This window comes from Camellia sinensis, chromosome 12 (assembly GCF_055761805.1).
Source record: "Camellia sinensis isolate YWXY chromosome 12, ASM5576180v1, whole genome shotgun sequence".
In the NCBI taxonomy this organism is placed as follows: domain Eukaryota; kingdom Viridiplantae; phylum Streptophyta; class Magnoliopsida; order Ericales; family Theaceae; genus Camellia; species Camellia sinensis.
Genome location: NC_138972.1, coordinates 150,059,226 through 150,076,055, shown reverse-complemented (window position 1 = coordinate 150,076,055; position 16,830 = coordinate 150,059,226). Strand labels below are relative to the sequence as shown.

Genomic DNA, 16,830 nt, shown 5'->3' with positions numbered 1-16,830 from the left:
CTTTCATCTCCTATTATTCAGCAAGTGCACAACTACTCAGACCAAGTTTGGGAAGTCTCAAATAATCTATTTTTTTATCTTTTTATTTTTTTTTCATCACATCACCTCTCTACTTTTCTGCACATCTTTTCGTAAAAAGATAAAAAGTACACTTATTTAGGTCATTCCAAACAAATGCCTGAATTACAAAAAATAAAAAAAAAAATCTCAAGACTTGACCTTTATAACAAAATAGACATTGAATTTTTTTATTTTATTAATTTAAACTATGATTTATTTATTTATTTTTAATCTAAATCATTAATCAATTTTCATCAAGTAAAATTGAAGGAGAAATAGTATTTGAATTATTGAACTTAATATATGTGTACATAAAATGTCTAAAATATATATTTTTTAGTTTAATTATTAAAATATCATTTTTTTCTCATTTTAATTGACAGAAATAGCTTGATTCTTTAGATTGAAAACAAATAAAAAATAAACCAAATCAAACCAAGCCTTAAGTCTTATCAGATGTGGTCGGCAACATGAATCATTATTCTCCATGCAGTCCTATCAAAGGCCATATCGTTAGTCAGATTAAGTAAATCCATATCTCTGTTTGCAATGCTAGCCAACGTTAATCTAGGCGTACCTCGTCTCTTAACACTCTCATTTACCGTTACAGCATCGCATCTCTATTGGTGTCCGTTGAATGTGACAAAACCATCTCAATCGATTCATTTTCAACTTATCTTCCATCGGTGCTACTTCTATCAATTTTCGAACATGAAAATAAATAAAAAATAAAATTAAAAATTTTAAAATAAAAACATTATTTATTATACGGATAAAATTTTGAGTTTATTTTTAAGAAAATTTCAATCTAGTGTAAGTTTAAAAAAAATTACAAATAAATGATAAACTTTATACACATTAATAATTAAAATCATAAACTTTTCATAATGCTATAATAATTTTCTGTAAAATTACTCACTTATAGGCAATTTTTCCTTTATTCTATAATTGGAAAAAAATACAAAACACTGGTAATTTTAAAAAACTTAAAATTACAAATTCATGAAAAAACTTAAAATTTTAATTATTAATATTAATATTTATAAAATTTATCATAATAAAAATTTTAAATTATTTATAATTTATCGAAAAAATTTCCATGCATTCGTAATAAGTTTATGAAATTACCATTCCCAATAAATTCTCTCTTTCAGTTTTGACTATCGTTTCCAGACCAGACTACAGACTTTCCATTAGATCCCCCTCCCCCCATCTCTCTCTCTCTCTCTCTCTCTCTCTCAATTAACATATACATATACATATACGCAGAGGTGTGTATAGAATTAGCTATTTGAGATGAGTAAGCGGACTCTGTACGCATGGGGTGTGGCGGTTCTGTGCTTTGTAGTACTCATGATCGTCACACCGGCGATCCCTCAGTCCCAAGAATATCACAATTTCGCCGACAAACGCGAATTCTTCGGTATTTATTTACAATCTCTGCATTTTTCTGTTAATTGTTGTGTTTGATTCTCAATTTCATGAAGTTTATACACAATTAGGGTTTGATATTGAACAAGGGTGTTTTTCCTTTATAACTTTACTCCATGAGATTAGGCAAGATAATTAGAATTGAATGTGTTTGTGAAATGCTAAGAGTGGCACAAATTGAGTATGAAGTTGTGAGAGAATTGGGTTTTGATAATTAGTCTGTTTGGTGTAGTTGATAATTAAAAAGCACAAGCTAAAACAACACCTTCCCTGCTTTTCAACAATCAGTTTTTTTCAACTTATTTAAGCAATTTCTGCATCTTATAAGCAGCTTCATAAGCTGTACCAAACAAGGCTTCAATGAAGGATTGTAGATGCAAAGGACTAGTAATATGAGCCTCCTAAATGGAAATATTAATGGTAATGATAGTGATATGATCGCAGTAAATAGGAATTTTAGGGGGGAAGAGAAAGACCTAAACTGATATTGAGATGCTGTAGTAAAAAATTATTTAATTTAACTGAGCATATAGTCATTGACAGCGTAGTAACGGAAAAGACCTGATTGGGAGATGAAAATTGGAATTTGTTAGTTTTTTAGCTTATTTTTTATAAACTTAAAAATGATTATGGTGAAGTTCATTTCATTTATTTGGTATGAGGTTTTTGTTACATTTATATTGTGATGCAAATCAGCAATACCTTTTATTTTTTGTGTAATGTCTCATATGGTGTGTCCTGATTTGGGGCTCAGTGTTTTGGAATAAGTGGCTGAAAATATTGATACTTGACATCCAAATTATATCCATTTTTCCTGATTTGGTATTTTTAAAAATCAAAATGATTTTAATATTGTCCATTTTTGTTAGTTGTTATTTTTTTTAATCATTCAGTTGTATTTTTATTTGGACTCATGCTTGCAGTTGACTGACATTACGATTTCAAAATTTCAATCTATAGGCTATCCAGAAATTGTAATGTTGGCAAACTGTACTTGTCTTTCAGCTTTTGAACAATATTTGATGCTCCTCCCTCTAATGTGTTTTGTTATAGCTGACATGTTTGTTTAACTGTTCAGGTATTCCAAATACACTGAATGTGGTTTCAAATTTCCCATTCCTTGTAATTGGTATTGTAGGGCTTATACTTTGCTTTCATGGGAACTATTTTAGACTGAGGTATTATGTTCTACATGATCCTTATTATACGGGACTATTGGAGTGAGAAGATCCTTTATAAATTATACTTACTGATTACAATAACATCTAAATATATGTTTAGGTTGCAAGGTGAGGTTTGGGGTTGGACGTGTTTTTTCATTGGTGTGGCTGCTGTTGGTATTGGATCCTCTTATTATCATCTCAAGCCAAATGATGCTACTCTTGTGTGGGATCGTTTGCCAGTGAGCTTCGTCTTGCCTCAGCTTCTATTTTAGATGTCCTCAATATTTTTCTGTTTTGACATTTGATCAATAATTATATAGATGACTATTGCATTCACGTCAATCATGGCAATCTTTATAATTGAAAGAATCGATGAGCAAAAGGGAACGGTGTCCATTCTTCCCCTACTATTGGCAGGTGTTATAAGCATATTGTATTGGAGGTAAGCATGTGTACCTTTCCTCAATTATAAAGTATTTTGTTTTTCTATTTTAGGTGATGAAGTTCATACTTGTGTATGGGAGAAAATGCCAGAATGCGACAGTGCCTTTGGATTATATGTAAAAATTCAATGTATAAAGAAAGAAATACAGAGAGAATAAATGTATCTATTGATATTATTATTGATTGTTGTCTATAAATGGTGTGTTGAGCTCTCTCCTTTATAGAGGAGAGGGAGAACAATTACAAACCGAAAGTAGAAGCACAAACCAAACAACATTATTAAAGGTACATTATTAAAGCATACTAATTATTATACTAACCTAATTATTAAAGCAACATTTTACATATTATATTCTAACAGCCCCCCTCAAACTCAAGGATGATAGGAACCAACCAACTTGAGTTTGGAGAGAGTAACAAAACAGAAAAATAAAAGAAAATAAAAATGGATAGGAGACACTGTATGGTCGTGTCAGACCGTTGTAGAAGACTGTATAGTTATGGCAAACCGATGTAGAAGATAGTTTATGGGGTCATGTCGGACCGTTGTAGAAGCTAACCGGAATCAATGTCGGGACAGTTTACAGAGTCTTGTCGGACCGTTGTAGAAGCTAACCGGAATCAATGTCGGGACAGTTTACAGAGTCTTGTCGGACCTCTAAAAAGTCGCACCCTCAAAAGGGGTTGTGACAGTTGTTATGACAGTTTACGGAGTCTTGCTGGACCCTTGTAGAAACTAACCGGAATCAATGTCGGGACAGTTTACAGAGTCTTGTCGGACCCATGAAGGAGCTAATCGGAATCAATGTCGGAACAGTTTACTGAGTCTTGTCGGACCCATGAAGGAGCTAACCAGAATCAATGTCGGGACAGTTTACAGAGTCTTGTCGGACCCCCAAAAAGTCGCACCCTCAAAAGGTGTGCCCAATTTTTCAAAAGGCGTGCCATCAAAAAGCGTACCCAATCCATAAAAAAGCGTGCCATCAAAAGGTGTGCCGGACATGATGGCGAGGCGGCGTGACTACCTTGGCTTGCGCGCCCGTTTTGTCGGCTGTCGGCAAGTGGCGTGCGATGCGCGGATCGGCCCTGGCTATTTAAACCAAGGGTGAGGCGGAGGCTGTGCAAACCAGTCTGAAACCTCTGAACTCTCGGAGAGCTTGTCTCTAAGAGCTGCAAATCTTGAAACACTCTGTAACCAACCCTGTCTGACAGTACCAATCGGTAATCGCTGCTTCTCTGAAACACTTAGCAACCCAAAAACATGGCCTCTTCTTCCCGTTCAGCTACCCAGAACATGGCCTCTTCTTTCCGTGGTCTGCTCACTCTCTTTCCCGACCTCAACGAGTCAACAGGAGAGATAACTGGTGCGGTGGCCCGTGAACCTCAACCAAACACCTCTGGTTTTGCTCCGTTGAACTTTCCGATGCGGTCGGTGGAGCAAAAAATGGCAGTGCAAACGGATATTGAGGCCAATCAGTATACTTTGAAGTCATGTGTGGAGACCATGACGGCGGTCACAAACTTGTCGCACCGGCTTCAGAGTAGGACAAATGAGGTGCAGCAGTTAAATGCCCAACTGGCTCTGCTCCAACGCATGTATAAGGATGCGCGAGCAGAGATAAGTGTGCTAAAGGCGGAAAATAAGGAACTGAAGCGGAAGGCCACCGTTATGTTCCGATTTGGAGGGCCGCCATATGCTGTAGTGGAGGAGCAGGGTGGAGTGATCGTGCCCAGTGGAGTGGGAAACACGGAGGCAACACCGTCAAGGGCCGTCCAGGACGGAGGCAAGAAGAAAAGACCGGCGGCAGAGTAGAGAAGAAAAATCCCGCCTGTGGATGTGGTTGTTTGGGTTTGTTTGTGTTTGTGTTTGTGTTTGTGTTTGTGTTTTTTTTTTTTTTTTTGTGGTGTAAAATGGTGATCGGGGTGAGCCCCAACATGAATAAAATGAGTTTGGTGTGCAGTGCTTTTGGTTTTGCTGCTGCTTCTTCTTCTTTTTTTTTTTTTCTTTTTTTTTTTTTGAAAATAAAAGAAAATAAATTTGAAGAGAAGTATGTGAATAAAATTGAAGAGAAATGTGTGAATGTGAAAGGAATAAAAAAAAATAAAAATAAAAAGGAAATGTGAGATTCAAATTTGTTTGGTCGGGTCCTACCACTAATGGAAAAGTAAGAGGATGGGTGTGCAAACCAGTTGATGTTTCGGTTTCTTTTCAAAAGATGGAGTAAAATAAATATAAAAAAGAAAAGAAACTGGAGTGGGGAACAGAAGTGTAATGAAAAAGAAAAAATATAGGTTGGAGAATCTGAGCAACGTGGGAAACCGGAGTGTGGGGAAAGAATAAAAAAAGAAAGAGTATAGGTTGAAGAGTGGGTCACATGGGAAAGAGAGGGAGAGAGTGGGGTACATGATGATGATGTTGGGTCCATGGAGAGAGAGAGAATCCACAGTTCGGGAGGCCTGATCTGATTCTGGGCGTGAAACCTCATACATATGGGTCAGGATACGCTGTGATCTTGCAAGATGAAGTAGGTCTTCAAGCCTTCAGCAATGAGAAATGGTATACAGTTCCCAAAATTCCTCACGCTCTCTCTCTCTCTCTTGTTTTTCTTTATCTCTCGAGAGATCTCTCTCATCGGCCATGCGGAGAGTCAGAGCAACCGCGGCAGCCAAGGCCGCCCCGACGACGGCGGCGACTCCAGCTACGACTGCCGGAATACCCAACGGATCTGGATCGAGAAGCCCAGCGAAGGAGATTAGGTTTCGCGGTGTGAGAAAGAGACCCGGGGGCAGGTTCGCTGCAGAGATCAGAGACCTAGGGAAGAAGGCTAGGGTTTGGCTCGGGACCTTCGATTCCACCGAGGATGCGGCACGCGCTTACGACCAATTGCCTCACTGTCTCTCGCTCCGATGATTCCGTAGGAGGAGAGAGATCGATGGCGATGCAACAGAAGAGTTGGAGAAATCGCAGTAATGGAGGTGGGACATGGTAGAGTGCTGACAACGATGAGAGCTATGGAGGTTATGAGCTCTTCAAGTTCACGTTCAAGTTCAAGTTCGTCTAAGAGAAGAAAGTTAGCGTCCAATCTTCATGAACAACTCCTTAACGTCAACCACCGCTACGCCCTGAATTCGCCGGAGAACTTGGTGTCGTCGTCGCCGGCTTCAGATCGCCTTACGGAGGAGTGTGATTGTCCGAGAAACTTGTCCGCCACAGAGTTCGATAAAGAAGGATTGAAATCCTTAGATCTGAATAAGGTTGAATCACAAGAAGCCTGTAGTTTTGAAAATGAGATCTCCATGCTCATCAACTGCAGATTCAGAAGAGAGATGACTCCGTCAAGCGAGCTTTCGATAGACAAGGACGAACTGGAGACTTCGACGGTGACAAAGCCATCATCAGCGGCGAGTCTCCTCCGCAGGAAACATCCAGTGGCAAAGATGCCATCAGCAGTTATTCGCAGACAAGTACAACTATGATATAAAGAAGGATCTGCTAAAGGAGGGTCGGTACCAGAGGGTTAGATTAAAGCCATGATGATGAGAGTTTGCCCCAGGAAAAGATGCCACAGTTAGTGCAGATTATGAAGAAGAGGAATTCACATTGGCCTCAAGAGAGAGGATTTAGGCAGTGATGGGAAGGTATGTGTAGAAAGTAAGCGGAATAGGTTGAGGTCCGGCGGGCGGCCAAGGCGAGACTGCCGCCCGCCGGTGAAGCAGAATGACTAGGTTGTTAACTTTGCTCTGATACCATGTAAAAATTCAATGTATAAAGAAAGAAATACAGAGAGAATAAATGTATCTATTGATATTATTATTGATTGTTGTCTATAAATGGTGTGTTGAGCTCTCTCCTTTATAGAGGAGAGGGAGAACAATTACAAACCGAAAGTAGAAGCACAAACCAAACAACATTATTAAAGGTACATTATTAAAGCATACTAATTATTATACTAACCTAATTATTAAAGCAACATTTTACATATTATATTCTAACATTATATAACATTTTGTTGTAATGCCTTTTGAGTCTTCAATAAATACAAATGTTTTGGTGTTTGAACTTCTCCCAAGGTTCAAATGATTCACATCTAAAGTTAATTTTGCCAAGATATTTGCATGAGCATGACCCTACAATTCCAAGTAAACATTTATTGTATGTTGACTTGTGCATTAACCTGCAGGTTTTTTGATGACCTCCGCCCATATGCACTGGTTCAGTTTGTTCCTTGCATTGTAATTCCGATAATGGCTATCTTGTTGCCTCCAATGTACACACATTCCACATACTGGCTTTGGGCTGCAGGTTTGTATATTTCATCATGTGGGCTCTTCTGTTTACTAAATCAGTTAGTTTTTTGTGCCATTCTGAGTAACATTTAATTGCATAACATGCAGGATTTTATCTTTTAGCTAAGGTTGAAGAAGCTGCAGATAAACCAATTTATAAATGGACACATCATATTGTCAGTGGGCACACTCTTAAGCATTTGTGTGCTGCAATGGTTCCAGTCTTCTTGACACTTATGCTTGCAAAGAGGACTATTGAAACAGAGAGGTATTCTTTTTTTTATTCTTCAACTTTGTTTGACTTCCTTCTATGACACTTGGTTTTGAAGGGATTTTTAATAGGATAATTATGTTTATTCTCTAATATTTTTGGGCACAATAATTAGGGACATTAAACTACTTAAAGATCATCTTGTTTGAAAACTATTTTTGATTCAATTATATGTTCTTAAAACATATCAAGTTTCTGTGGATCCTCTGTAAAGATCACCTTTCATTGATTTTAAAATTGAGAGTGAGGGCGTCAGACTGACACTCTCTTTTAAAGAAAGATCCCAATATTGGGAATTCTGATAGTGGGAGATTTTTATTATGCCTCCGTCCTCTTTGAGAAGCAGTACCCCTACACCCTCTTAGGGCACGCATCCCTGCAAAAACTCTCTTGTATGAAAATCAGGAAGGGAATTGGATCCTTTCTTTGTATATTCAATTTGATGCATAGACTTTGGTTATGAATGCACAGCATGAGGTGGAATCCAAATCCAAGTTGGGATTGAACCTCACTGGTGCGATGCATTTGCACCACCCTCTCTCTCTCTCTCTCATGTGCATTATTGTTTCTTCTTGATGCAGGCAAAGTTTGCTCGAGACTTGGAAAATTTCCTGGACCAAAGTTAGAGGGAATGAAGTGAAGGTGGAGAGTTACACTTGTACTTACTCAAATGTCCCTGTCGAGGAATCTCCTTAACTGAGTACATGCATACTTTCTGAGAAGTTATTTGGTAGTCCTGGGACATGCCCCAACGCCTCTAAGAGACACACAATCACATGGGGTCCTCCCCTAAATGTGGGGAGTCCACATGATCAGGTGGCTTTTGGAAATATTGGGGCAATGCTCACGAGCACCAAATAAAATTTTCTCCGTTCCTTATAATGAGAATACTTAAATGTCTGACAGGTATACCGCAAAGGCTGTTAACCCATTCACAAAACATTGGTTCAGCATGCAAAAAAGAATGATTTTTTTTTTTCCTTTCAAGAATGTGTACAGAACACCTTTCCTTTGATGATGTATATAGAAAGTATTGTGTTTAATGCTTACTGGTGTAGTTTGTGTACCAGATTGTGACATCCTCTGTTTGTTGATATCGGAGGCAAGCAATTGAAATAAAAATTGTCCTCTTGAAAACTGGAAGTGTAGTAAATAAACCAATCTGCAAAGGTGTCAGCCAATATTTTCAAATTTTAAATATGACCTACCTACAGCCAACAATGCCAACATCTTCTTCAGGAAATTCTTTAGTATTTTTAGAACTGATTTTCACTTGCTTTTATACAAAATAAAAAAATACTCAGTACAAAAGAATTTTACTAAAGTAGGGTCTGGATGGATGGACATATTGCTTATCATGATTATTTTCTAAAGTAGGGTCTGGAGTAGTTTTATTCTTATTTCTGAAGTGGTTGTTTTCATGACTAAATTGGTGTCGTCTAAATATTAATGACAAAGTCTTACCGTTTAGTGAACTCACAATTCTTTATTTTTTCTTTTTCATTTGTGTACAAAAACAAAATTTAGTTATGTGATTGTTGAAACATAGTTCATGATGATAGTAATCATTTAGCTATATCTTGGTAGCATAAAAGCTTTGCTAGTGATTTTAAGTTAAAATGACCATATGTTATAAAACTAATCTAAAATAAATTATAAAATTGCTTACAATAAAATGTGCCTTCACATCTATATGGATACACGGCACATGAATTATATTTTAAATAAAATACATAATAAGTTTACCACTCGGGGTGGTGGCGCAGTTGGCTAGCGCGTAGGTCTCATAGCTATTCTGAGTTATCCTGAGGTCGAGAGTTCGAGCCTCTCTCACCCCAAATGCTTTTTTATTCTTGTATATTTATTTTTTTATGTATTGTTTTTCACAAAGGTTAAGAAAGAAATATTTTATTTTATTTTATTTTCATTTTCATTTTCATTTTAATGAACAAAATGCAACATAATAATTACAATTGTTTGGATTTTTTTTGGTTATGCTTTTTACTACCTTTTTTTTTTATAGGAAAATTGTAATTCCGTCTAAGTTTTCAAAATAAATTGTAAATCAATGATAAAATTTATCAATTTTAATAATTGGAGTCATAAACATTTTCATGATATTGCAATTTGTTTTTGCTTATTAAAGTTGATAAACTTTATCACTGATTTACAATTTATTTTTAAAACTTACACTGAATTGTTTTTTTTTTTTCTTTTTATTTATCTTCCTAGCGTTTAGTTTTGACACTTTGTAAAAGACCCAAAAGCCCAAACTAAAAAGGCTATTAATTGAACAAATGCTTATGAACAAAAATAAAAAATAAAAATAAAAAATCCTAAAAGATTTGGTTTATATCAAGGGTGGAAGTAATTATTATATTTATTTATTTATTGAACTACCTTATGGATGCATTGTATGTCCTCATTCACCCACCGAATCTCACTATAAAATAACACTTTGATACAAAATATTGAAATATTACCTTTCAAATAATAAAAAAACATTATACCGTTTTTATTATAATATTTCATTCAGTTTTCGTTTATATTATAAAAATAACATACCTAGTATAATGTACTCATGAGTTGACAAAAGTCTTAACTTATTTATGTCATATAATAGATAGAACTTTTTTTTGCTATGAAGATTGATATTTTTTTTTTTGTTTTTGGGCGGATGCTACGAAGATCGTAAAGAATTGATTTTGTAACCCCATGAATGATAAGAAAATAAATCATTACTTGATTATGGGCATTTTGACAACATAGTAAAAAGTTAGTCTTTTGACTTTTTGATTTTTTAGGTCACATTATCTCTTTATTTATTTATTTTAACATAAAAAAGTTAAAATGTCACAAGAAAGTCAAAAAACTTAGGGGTTGTTTCGGATGTTCTAAATAAGTATACTTTTTGAATTTTTATGAAATATGGTTGGATATGGGTTGGGTTTGAAGTGATGTGTTAGAGAAGTGATGTGACTTAAATAACATGATGTGACTTAAATAGGATAGTGACTTTTTGACTTTTTTAAAACACCCCAAACAAGGCCTAACTTTTTACCAAATTTTCAGAACACCAATATATACAGTAAGAATTTTTTTTTAATAGCATTTCAATAGAGCAATTATGCATTCCCATCTAAAAATTAAATAAAAATAAAACTATTATGCATCATTTTAAACATCGAATTCGTTGGTCATTTATAAATCAAAATTTGTATGTTATCAACAAATATTTGTATTATAACTTTTAATTACAAAAAATCTCCTCTATATTTTTATATAAGTTTCACTTTCACTGAATAAAATTTAAAAAAAATTCAAGTACACAAAAAATTTTCACAAGATAAATAGATTCCACATGCAAACTCCACTCATATGAATCTCTCACTTTGACACTTCTCTGTGTTTCTCAAATGGGAAATACTAAATGATGTGTACCATATATACACCTTATAACTTTATATAAAAAAAAAAAAAAAAAAAAAACGTAATTTTATATTTTTTGAATCATAACTTAAAAAAAAATATCATAACTAAACATAACATGCGGCTTAACTAAACAACTTATGAGTCATAACTAAAATAATATCATAATTGAAGAAAAAAAAATAGTAATAATTAAAGAAAAATATGACATAATTAGCGATGCATATATTACACTCCTAAAAAGGGTGTGTGTATTAAAATTTCTCTTCTCAAATAGTTGTAAAAATTCTAGATGCGGCTGATTCTAATTAAAACAAATAAAAGAAAAAAAAAATTTATTTAAAAATAAAAAATGGGAAACCATTAGGGCAAGTTAAAACTACCCCAACTAACCATCATTCCCGCCCCGGATGAGTTTTAAAAATTCGTTGACTATTCATGTAATGTATATGTATCCAAGTCTCACCTGTATCAGTTACGATTACCATTTGAGCCCATCCCTATTTCTATTGATGGACTATCAAACCCTTTTCTATCTCACCATCAAAACCCTAGCTGGAATTTGTCTAAAAAATGGCGGATCAGATCGAGCTCAATCGAACCTCTCTTCCCCTTCCCTATCAGCTTCAGGCGAAGAGGAAGGGCTCCGGAGTGAGGACCTGGTTCGTCGTCTCAAAATTGGGGAACTCTCGAATTGAAGAGCTTGGGAAGCAAGCGATCATGCTGAGGAGTGGAGTTCAGGCTAATGATTTGAGGGTTGTTGAATCAGAGCTCTCGAACCCCTCTGCAATTCTCCGAAGAGAGAGGGCTATTGTTGTGAATTTGGAACATATTAAAGCGATTATAACTGCGAATGAAGTTCTGGTACCAAACCCTAAAGACCCTTTTATGGGTTCATTTGTTTGTGATCTCGAATTCAAGCTCTCTGATTTTGGTGTAAGTACTTTTCTTCATTTATTTCATGAAGTTAACTTGATTCTGATTTGATTTGTGTGATCGTTCTTCTTCTGATTTATTTTAGTGGGTTGATCTGTGAATATGTTGGGTGAAATTTGTATTATTTTGTTTTTGGAATTTTGAGTCAATAACACAACATGAAAAAAATGAGCAAGCTGAGGAAAAACTTTTAACACTTTTTTACAGAATTAAAAATTAAGACATCCTGTTTTTGTAAATATAATTAGGAACCACTACTTGGTGAAATTGTTAAAATTCTGAGCTTATATCTGTGAGAAAGCTGGTTTTAGTGCAATGAACTACAGCTTTGCGTAAATAAGGATAGATCCATACCGATCTGCTCAATCTGGAATCCTTGCTTAATGGAGACCAGCTCTGGGTAATGGCCATTTCGTTTTTGCTTATTATGGTAAACATAAGTGGACAGATAATAGTTAGAACCATAAATTGTTGGCGAAATTATTTTTTTCTTAATTCTGTGTTTGGTTGAGGGATTTGTAGAGGGATTTGAAAATAGAAAGGGAAAAGGTTCGTGAAACTAGGTGAAATGTAAGTATATTTTATTCACATTTCACCTAACTTTTCCCTTTCTCTTTCCAAATCCCTCCTCAAATCCCCCAACCAAACACAACGTAAATAATGCTAAGTAGAGAACATTATATCCAGTTTATTGTTACTTTAATCAGAAAAAAAAAATAAAAAATAGCATCACGACACCACCTAATGATTGATATAATTTAAAAAGAGGTGTGTGATTGATTGTGTTGCTGTGTGAAGGCCAATATGGTAAGCAATAAAGCTATGGAGCAATCAGTCTCTAATATGCCACCAGAGGCAAGTGATAGGAGTCATAAATCACCAACTGAATGGTCAAATAGGGGCAACTCAAAGCCATTACCATTTGAGTTCAGAGCTTTTGAGATTTGCCTCGAATCTGTCTGCAGGAGCCTTGAATCTGAGGTATGACTATTAATATATATGTCCTAATGCTTTTGCTTTGTATTTCTACTTCTTCACTCCAGCTGTGATATTGAATTTTGTTTGAAACTAGCATATCAGTTTTAGGGAAATTGACACTTCTGATCAAGCTTTCTTTATGATCAGTGGGTAACAAACTGCACTTACATTATCTCTCATATTTGCAAAGTGGGATTTCTCACCTGTCTCAAATAACAAAATTCATTGATTTGATGGTAGTTTATTATACTTCTTATTTATGTTTTTCTCTATACTTTCTGTGTACATCATGAAATATACAAGCACCCTCATTTTTTGAGTATCTCGGATTAATTTATGACATCATTAACCACCTCATAATCTTGCAGCCATATTCTCAACCATAATTTGGCATCACACAACTTTTTAGGTCCTCTACATCTTTCACAAGTTCAATCTATCCATCAAAGAGAGTTAATATGTCCTTTATGGGAAAAGATGAATTTGCCAAGCAGTATAAACTTTGACAACATTCCCTATACATTCTTAAACTTGTGGTAACACCCTTCAATCAGCACCAGTACCGGTGTTTTTTGACTTTTCTGGCCAATCGTTGTTATCTATATCTTATCAACAGATAGAACTATAGATTTAGTCCTTTCAAACAATGTAAATCGTGCATCAAATGCTATGAATCAATCTTCTTGTTGGTTGTGGACCTTTTACTGAGATATCGTCGAAGCATGTTTGGTCTTTGAATGCATTCGCCCCATCTTTTTTTTTTTTCACAACTAAGGCTTCACTAGAAGTTGAGTTTTCAGTTTTTAGTTTCTTTAGAGATGTAATTTTTACAAATCCATGTTGATATATTTATCCAGACTTCCACATTAGAAGAAGAGGCATATCCTGCTTTAGATGTGTTATCAGCTAAAACCAGTACGCATAATCTCAAACACGTGAGAGTCATAAAAGGTCGTTTGGTTGCTCTGTCTGGGCGTGTGCAGAAGGTATAGTATTATCTCATTGACTTCTTTAATACTCATCCCTTTTTAGTGTCATTAATTGTTTTCCATTTCATCATATTAATTCTTGATAAGGGATTTTTCTTTTCTTTTTCCTTTTTCTACAAAAAAAAATTTATTCTTGTTCGGAAAAGTAGCTAATTGATCCAGTATAATGATATTATGCCATATATTTTATAGGTGAGGGATGAGTTTGAACATCTACTGGATGATGACTTAGATATGGCTCAAATGTACTTGACTGATAGGCTTGCCACCTTGCAATCTGAAGGTTTAGAAGATGAACTAGAGAATGATGCAAATGCATTTAAATCGGGCAATGATAGGTAAATTATTTTCCATTTAGATTCTTGTAATATCTTTGCATGTGGAATACTTTAGATGTTTTCTTTATTATACACAGATCGTCAAGACGTTATTGCAAAACTACATTGTCAATGTTGGTTTTGCAGCAACACCAACTGAGTCTAACTTCCCGATAAATCTCATATCTATGTTGGTTTAGGTTTGATCTTGGTTTTGCCCGATAAATCTCGTAGTCTAATTTGAACCTTGTGTAGGTATTGATTTTATCTTCACCTATTACTATTATGGCTATAATAAACAAAGAAGTTGTTCTTATTTTTCAATAATTTTAATTCAATGTGCTTCATCATGCTTCTTGGTTTTCAATTTTCAGTGATGAGGACATGAGCAGCAAAAGCAGTACTATAGATGTAAGTGATCTCAAACCAAATGTTGAAGAGTTGGAAATGCTATTGGGAGCCTACTTTGTGCAAATAGAAGGAATATTAAACAAACTATCGACAGTACGTTAAACTTCTCTTTGTTTTTGCTTTTTAGATAATGCTATGCTACTTCTAATCCCTAAAGTAGATTTGTTTGGTTATTTGGAAACTTTAGAGGAAAAAGAAGAGTTAGGAGGGATGAAATGCACAGCAGAGCAGAGGGTACTCTCTTTGTCTGTCTGTTCGGTTGAGCAAAATGTGTTACTTTGTTTCACCGAAATATTTTTATTTATCGGTGAAAAGGGTGTTTATTTGAAGGGGGAAAAATGTGAGTAAAATGTTTCCCTTTTTCCCTTCTTCCCTTCTTTCTCTTCATACATTTTGGGAAGACTGATTTTGATGAAGTTTTTCTTTCCCTACCCCTTTCTTTCCTGCCAAATGAAGGAAACTGCTTCCATCCTCCCATCTACTTTCCCCGCTTCCTTTTTCCCAATCCTCAACCGGGAAATGATTTAGTGTTCCACATGTGGGCTCCACCCTTCTTCTGTGATTGGTTTTATGAAAAATTTATGTGCATCTAGCACAGCTGATCTTCCCTTCAATGACGCGTATACCGAAATTACAATGATGTTATATGACTTTAGTATGGTATATGAAAATATAATAACAACTCCTTTTAACCACACAAAATTTATTTCTAGTTGGTTAAATTCTTTATCATGTAGTCCTATATCTCATGTCTTGTGTCTTTGATTTCTTTGTACTCCATCCAAAAAAAAATTCTTTTTAAAATTTTCAGCAATGAAGAAAAAAAATAAAATAATAATAAAGAAGAAAATGAGCTGGTGTTTCGTCTGAATCTGTCAAGATCATTCTAATGCAATAATTTTTCTTGTTTGGTTTTTAAAGCTGCGCGAATACATCCACAACACCGAGGACTACATCAACATCGTATTGGATGACAAACAAAATCTACTCCTACGAATCGGCATAATTATTACTACAGGGGGTTTGATGCTCAACTCAGGGGTCGTGGCTTCAGGTTTCTTGAGCACTAACATTGACATTCCTCTCTTTACTTCCGGAACCTTTGCACAGTGGTATGGGGCTGCTGGGGGTATAATTGCTTGTTCGATTGCTTTATTTGCCATATTCATCCTGTTGTTCAAGTGGTTAAAACTTCTTGTCTGAGGACTAACTAACTTCTCATGAATGGTTAGATACAACAATATCTACTACAAATATATCATTATCTGTCTCCAAATCAGATACAATTAAATAATCTTTGGATCTTGTGTATCATATAATAGGGTATGTTTAGTGACATATGTGAAGTCTCTGGTGTATTTTGATTTTTTTTTTCCTTCTCTGTACTGAGGTTATGTATGTAAAATGATATCAAACCTATAACTAAAATATCTAATTATATGTGTATTCTTTTGAGCTTTTCCTTCAGGTTCATACAACAACAACAAACACAAACTAGATCTACAATACAACAGCAATTACATATTCTTTGAGCTTTTTTTCTAGATCTGTTGATTTAAAAAAAGAAAAAATAGATACCCAATTACTTAAATGTTTGACCCATGGGGCCATTTTCTAGGTGTATTGAGCTTGAAATTACTTGGGTAAACTCTGAGTGGTGGAAATTCCTCAATTGATTTAACAAGGTGAATAATTCGATGGAGGGTTGTAGATTAAGTGATTTCACAGAACAATTTTCCAAATCTGGGTTTGACTATAGTGGGGGTGGTGGTGTTTCTGGAATGGAGCATGTATGAGCACGAAATAATCTTCTCGTATAATCTTTAATCCTGTTGATCAAGTTTGCACTCCTCCAAAAGTCGTCGCTTTACTCCCTGAAAACACAAACATGAGCTAGCCGGCAAGTGTGTGCCGGAAATTTCTCCGCTGCCTAAGTCAGCAAATAAACAATAGACACAAAAGCTCTGTGTATTCTAAGGTGAAAATTGTAATACCTGTATATAGGTCCTGCCATGAGCTTTTATAGATTTCACCTGGTACCATCCTAGTAGGACTCCAACTCTTCCTATAAGAAACCTCCTAAGATTCACTCTTCCAGTGAAGAGTGTCTATCC

General features: G+C 35.2%; 2 protein-coding genes and 1 non-coding gene across 4 annotated transcripts; all 3 read left to right on the top strand.

The window, feature by feature from the left end:
• The first annotated feature begins 1,163 nt into the window (after positions 1–1,163).
• SAG18 (senescence associated gene 18) lies at positions 1,164–8,699 on the top strand. The gene is made up of 7 exons (XM_082900157.1): positions 1,164–1,483; positions 2,570–2,669; positions 2,773–2,893; positions 2,975–3,096; positions 7,280–7,401; positions 7,494–7,653; positions 8,238–8,699. Exons 1-7 carry the CDS (start codon positions 1,357–1,359, stop codon positions 8,350–8,352), a joined length of 867 nt encoding a protein of 288 aa, XP_082756283.1. The 5' UTR covers positions 1,164–1,356; the 3' UTR covers positions 8,353–8,699.
• A 708-nt stretch (positions 8,700–9,407) lies between these two features.
• On the top strand, positions 9,408–9,494 carry TRNAM-CAU (transfer RNA methionine (anticodon CAU)). The gene is given in 2 exon segments: positions 9,408–9,445; positions 9,459–9,494. It is a non-coding gene; the product is annotated as a tRNA-Met (tRNA).
• A 2,046-nt stretch (positions 9,495–11,540) lies between these two features.
• On the top strand, positions 11,541–16,159 carry LOC114268150 (magnesium transporter MRS2-F). Of its 2 annotated transcripts, XM_028209269.2 has the most exons (6): positions 11,544–12,021; positions 12,820–13,002; positions 13,857–13,985; positions 14,181–14,326; positions 14,680–14,809; positions 15,638–16,159. In XM_028209269.2, exons 1-6 carry the CDS (start codon positions 11,659–11,661, stop codon positions 15,917–15,919), a joined length of 1,233 nt encoding a protein of 410 aa, XP_028065070.2. In that variant the 5' UTR covers positions 11,544–11,658; the 3' UTR covers positions 15,920–16,159. The 2 variants fall into 2 exon arrangements, with proteins under 2 accessions (XP_082756281.1, XP_028065070.2); XM_082900155.1 differs by lacking the exons at positions 14,680–14,809; positions 15,638–16,159 and adding an exon at positions 14,506–14,560 and having other exon boundaries at positions 11,541–12,021.
• Positions 16,160–16,830: the final 671 nt, after the last annotated feature.

Bases quoted from the DNA above. Each gene is read 5' to 3' on its own strand.
- LOC114268150 (XM_028209269.2), top strand. From the start codon at position 11,659: ATGGCGGATCAGATCGAGCTCAATCGAACCTCTCTTCCCCTTCCCTAT. The intron at 13,986-14,180 runs GTATAGTATTAT...TATATTTTATAG, and splicing joins TGTCTGGGCGTGTGCAGAAG to GTGAGGGATGAGTTTGAACA. The intron at 14,810-15,637 runs GTACGTTAAACT...TGGTTTTTAAAG, and splicing joins TATTAAACAAACTATCGACA to CTGCGCGAATACATCCACAA.
- SAG18 (XM_082900157.1), top strand. From the start codon at position 1,357: ATGAGTAAGCGGACTCTGTACGCATGGGGTGTGGCGGTTCTGTGCTTT. The intron at 2,670-2,772 runs GTATTATGTTCT...ATATATGTTTAG, and splicing joins GGGAACTATTTTAGACTGAG to GTTGCAAGGTGAGGTTTGGG. The intron at 7,654-8,237 runs GTATTCTTTTTT...TTCTTGATGCAG, and splicing joins AGGACTATTGAAACAGAGAG to GCAAAGTTTGCTCGAGACTT.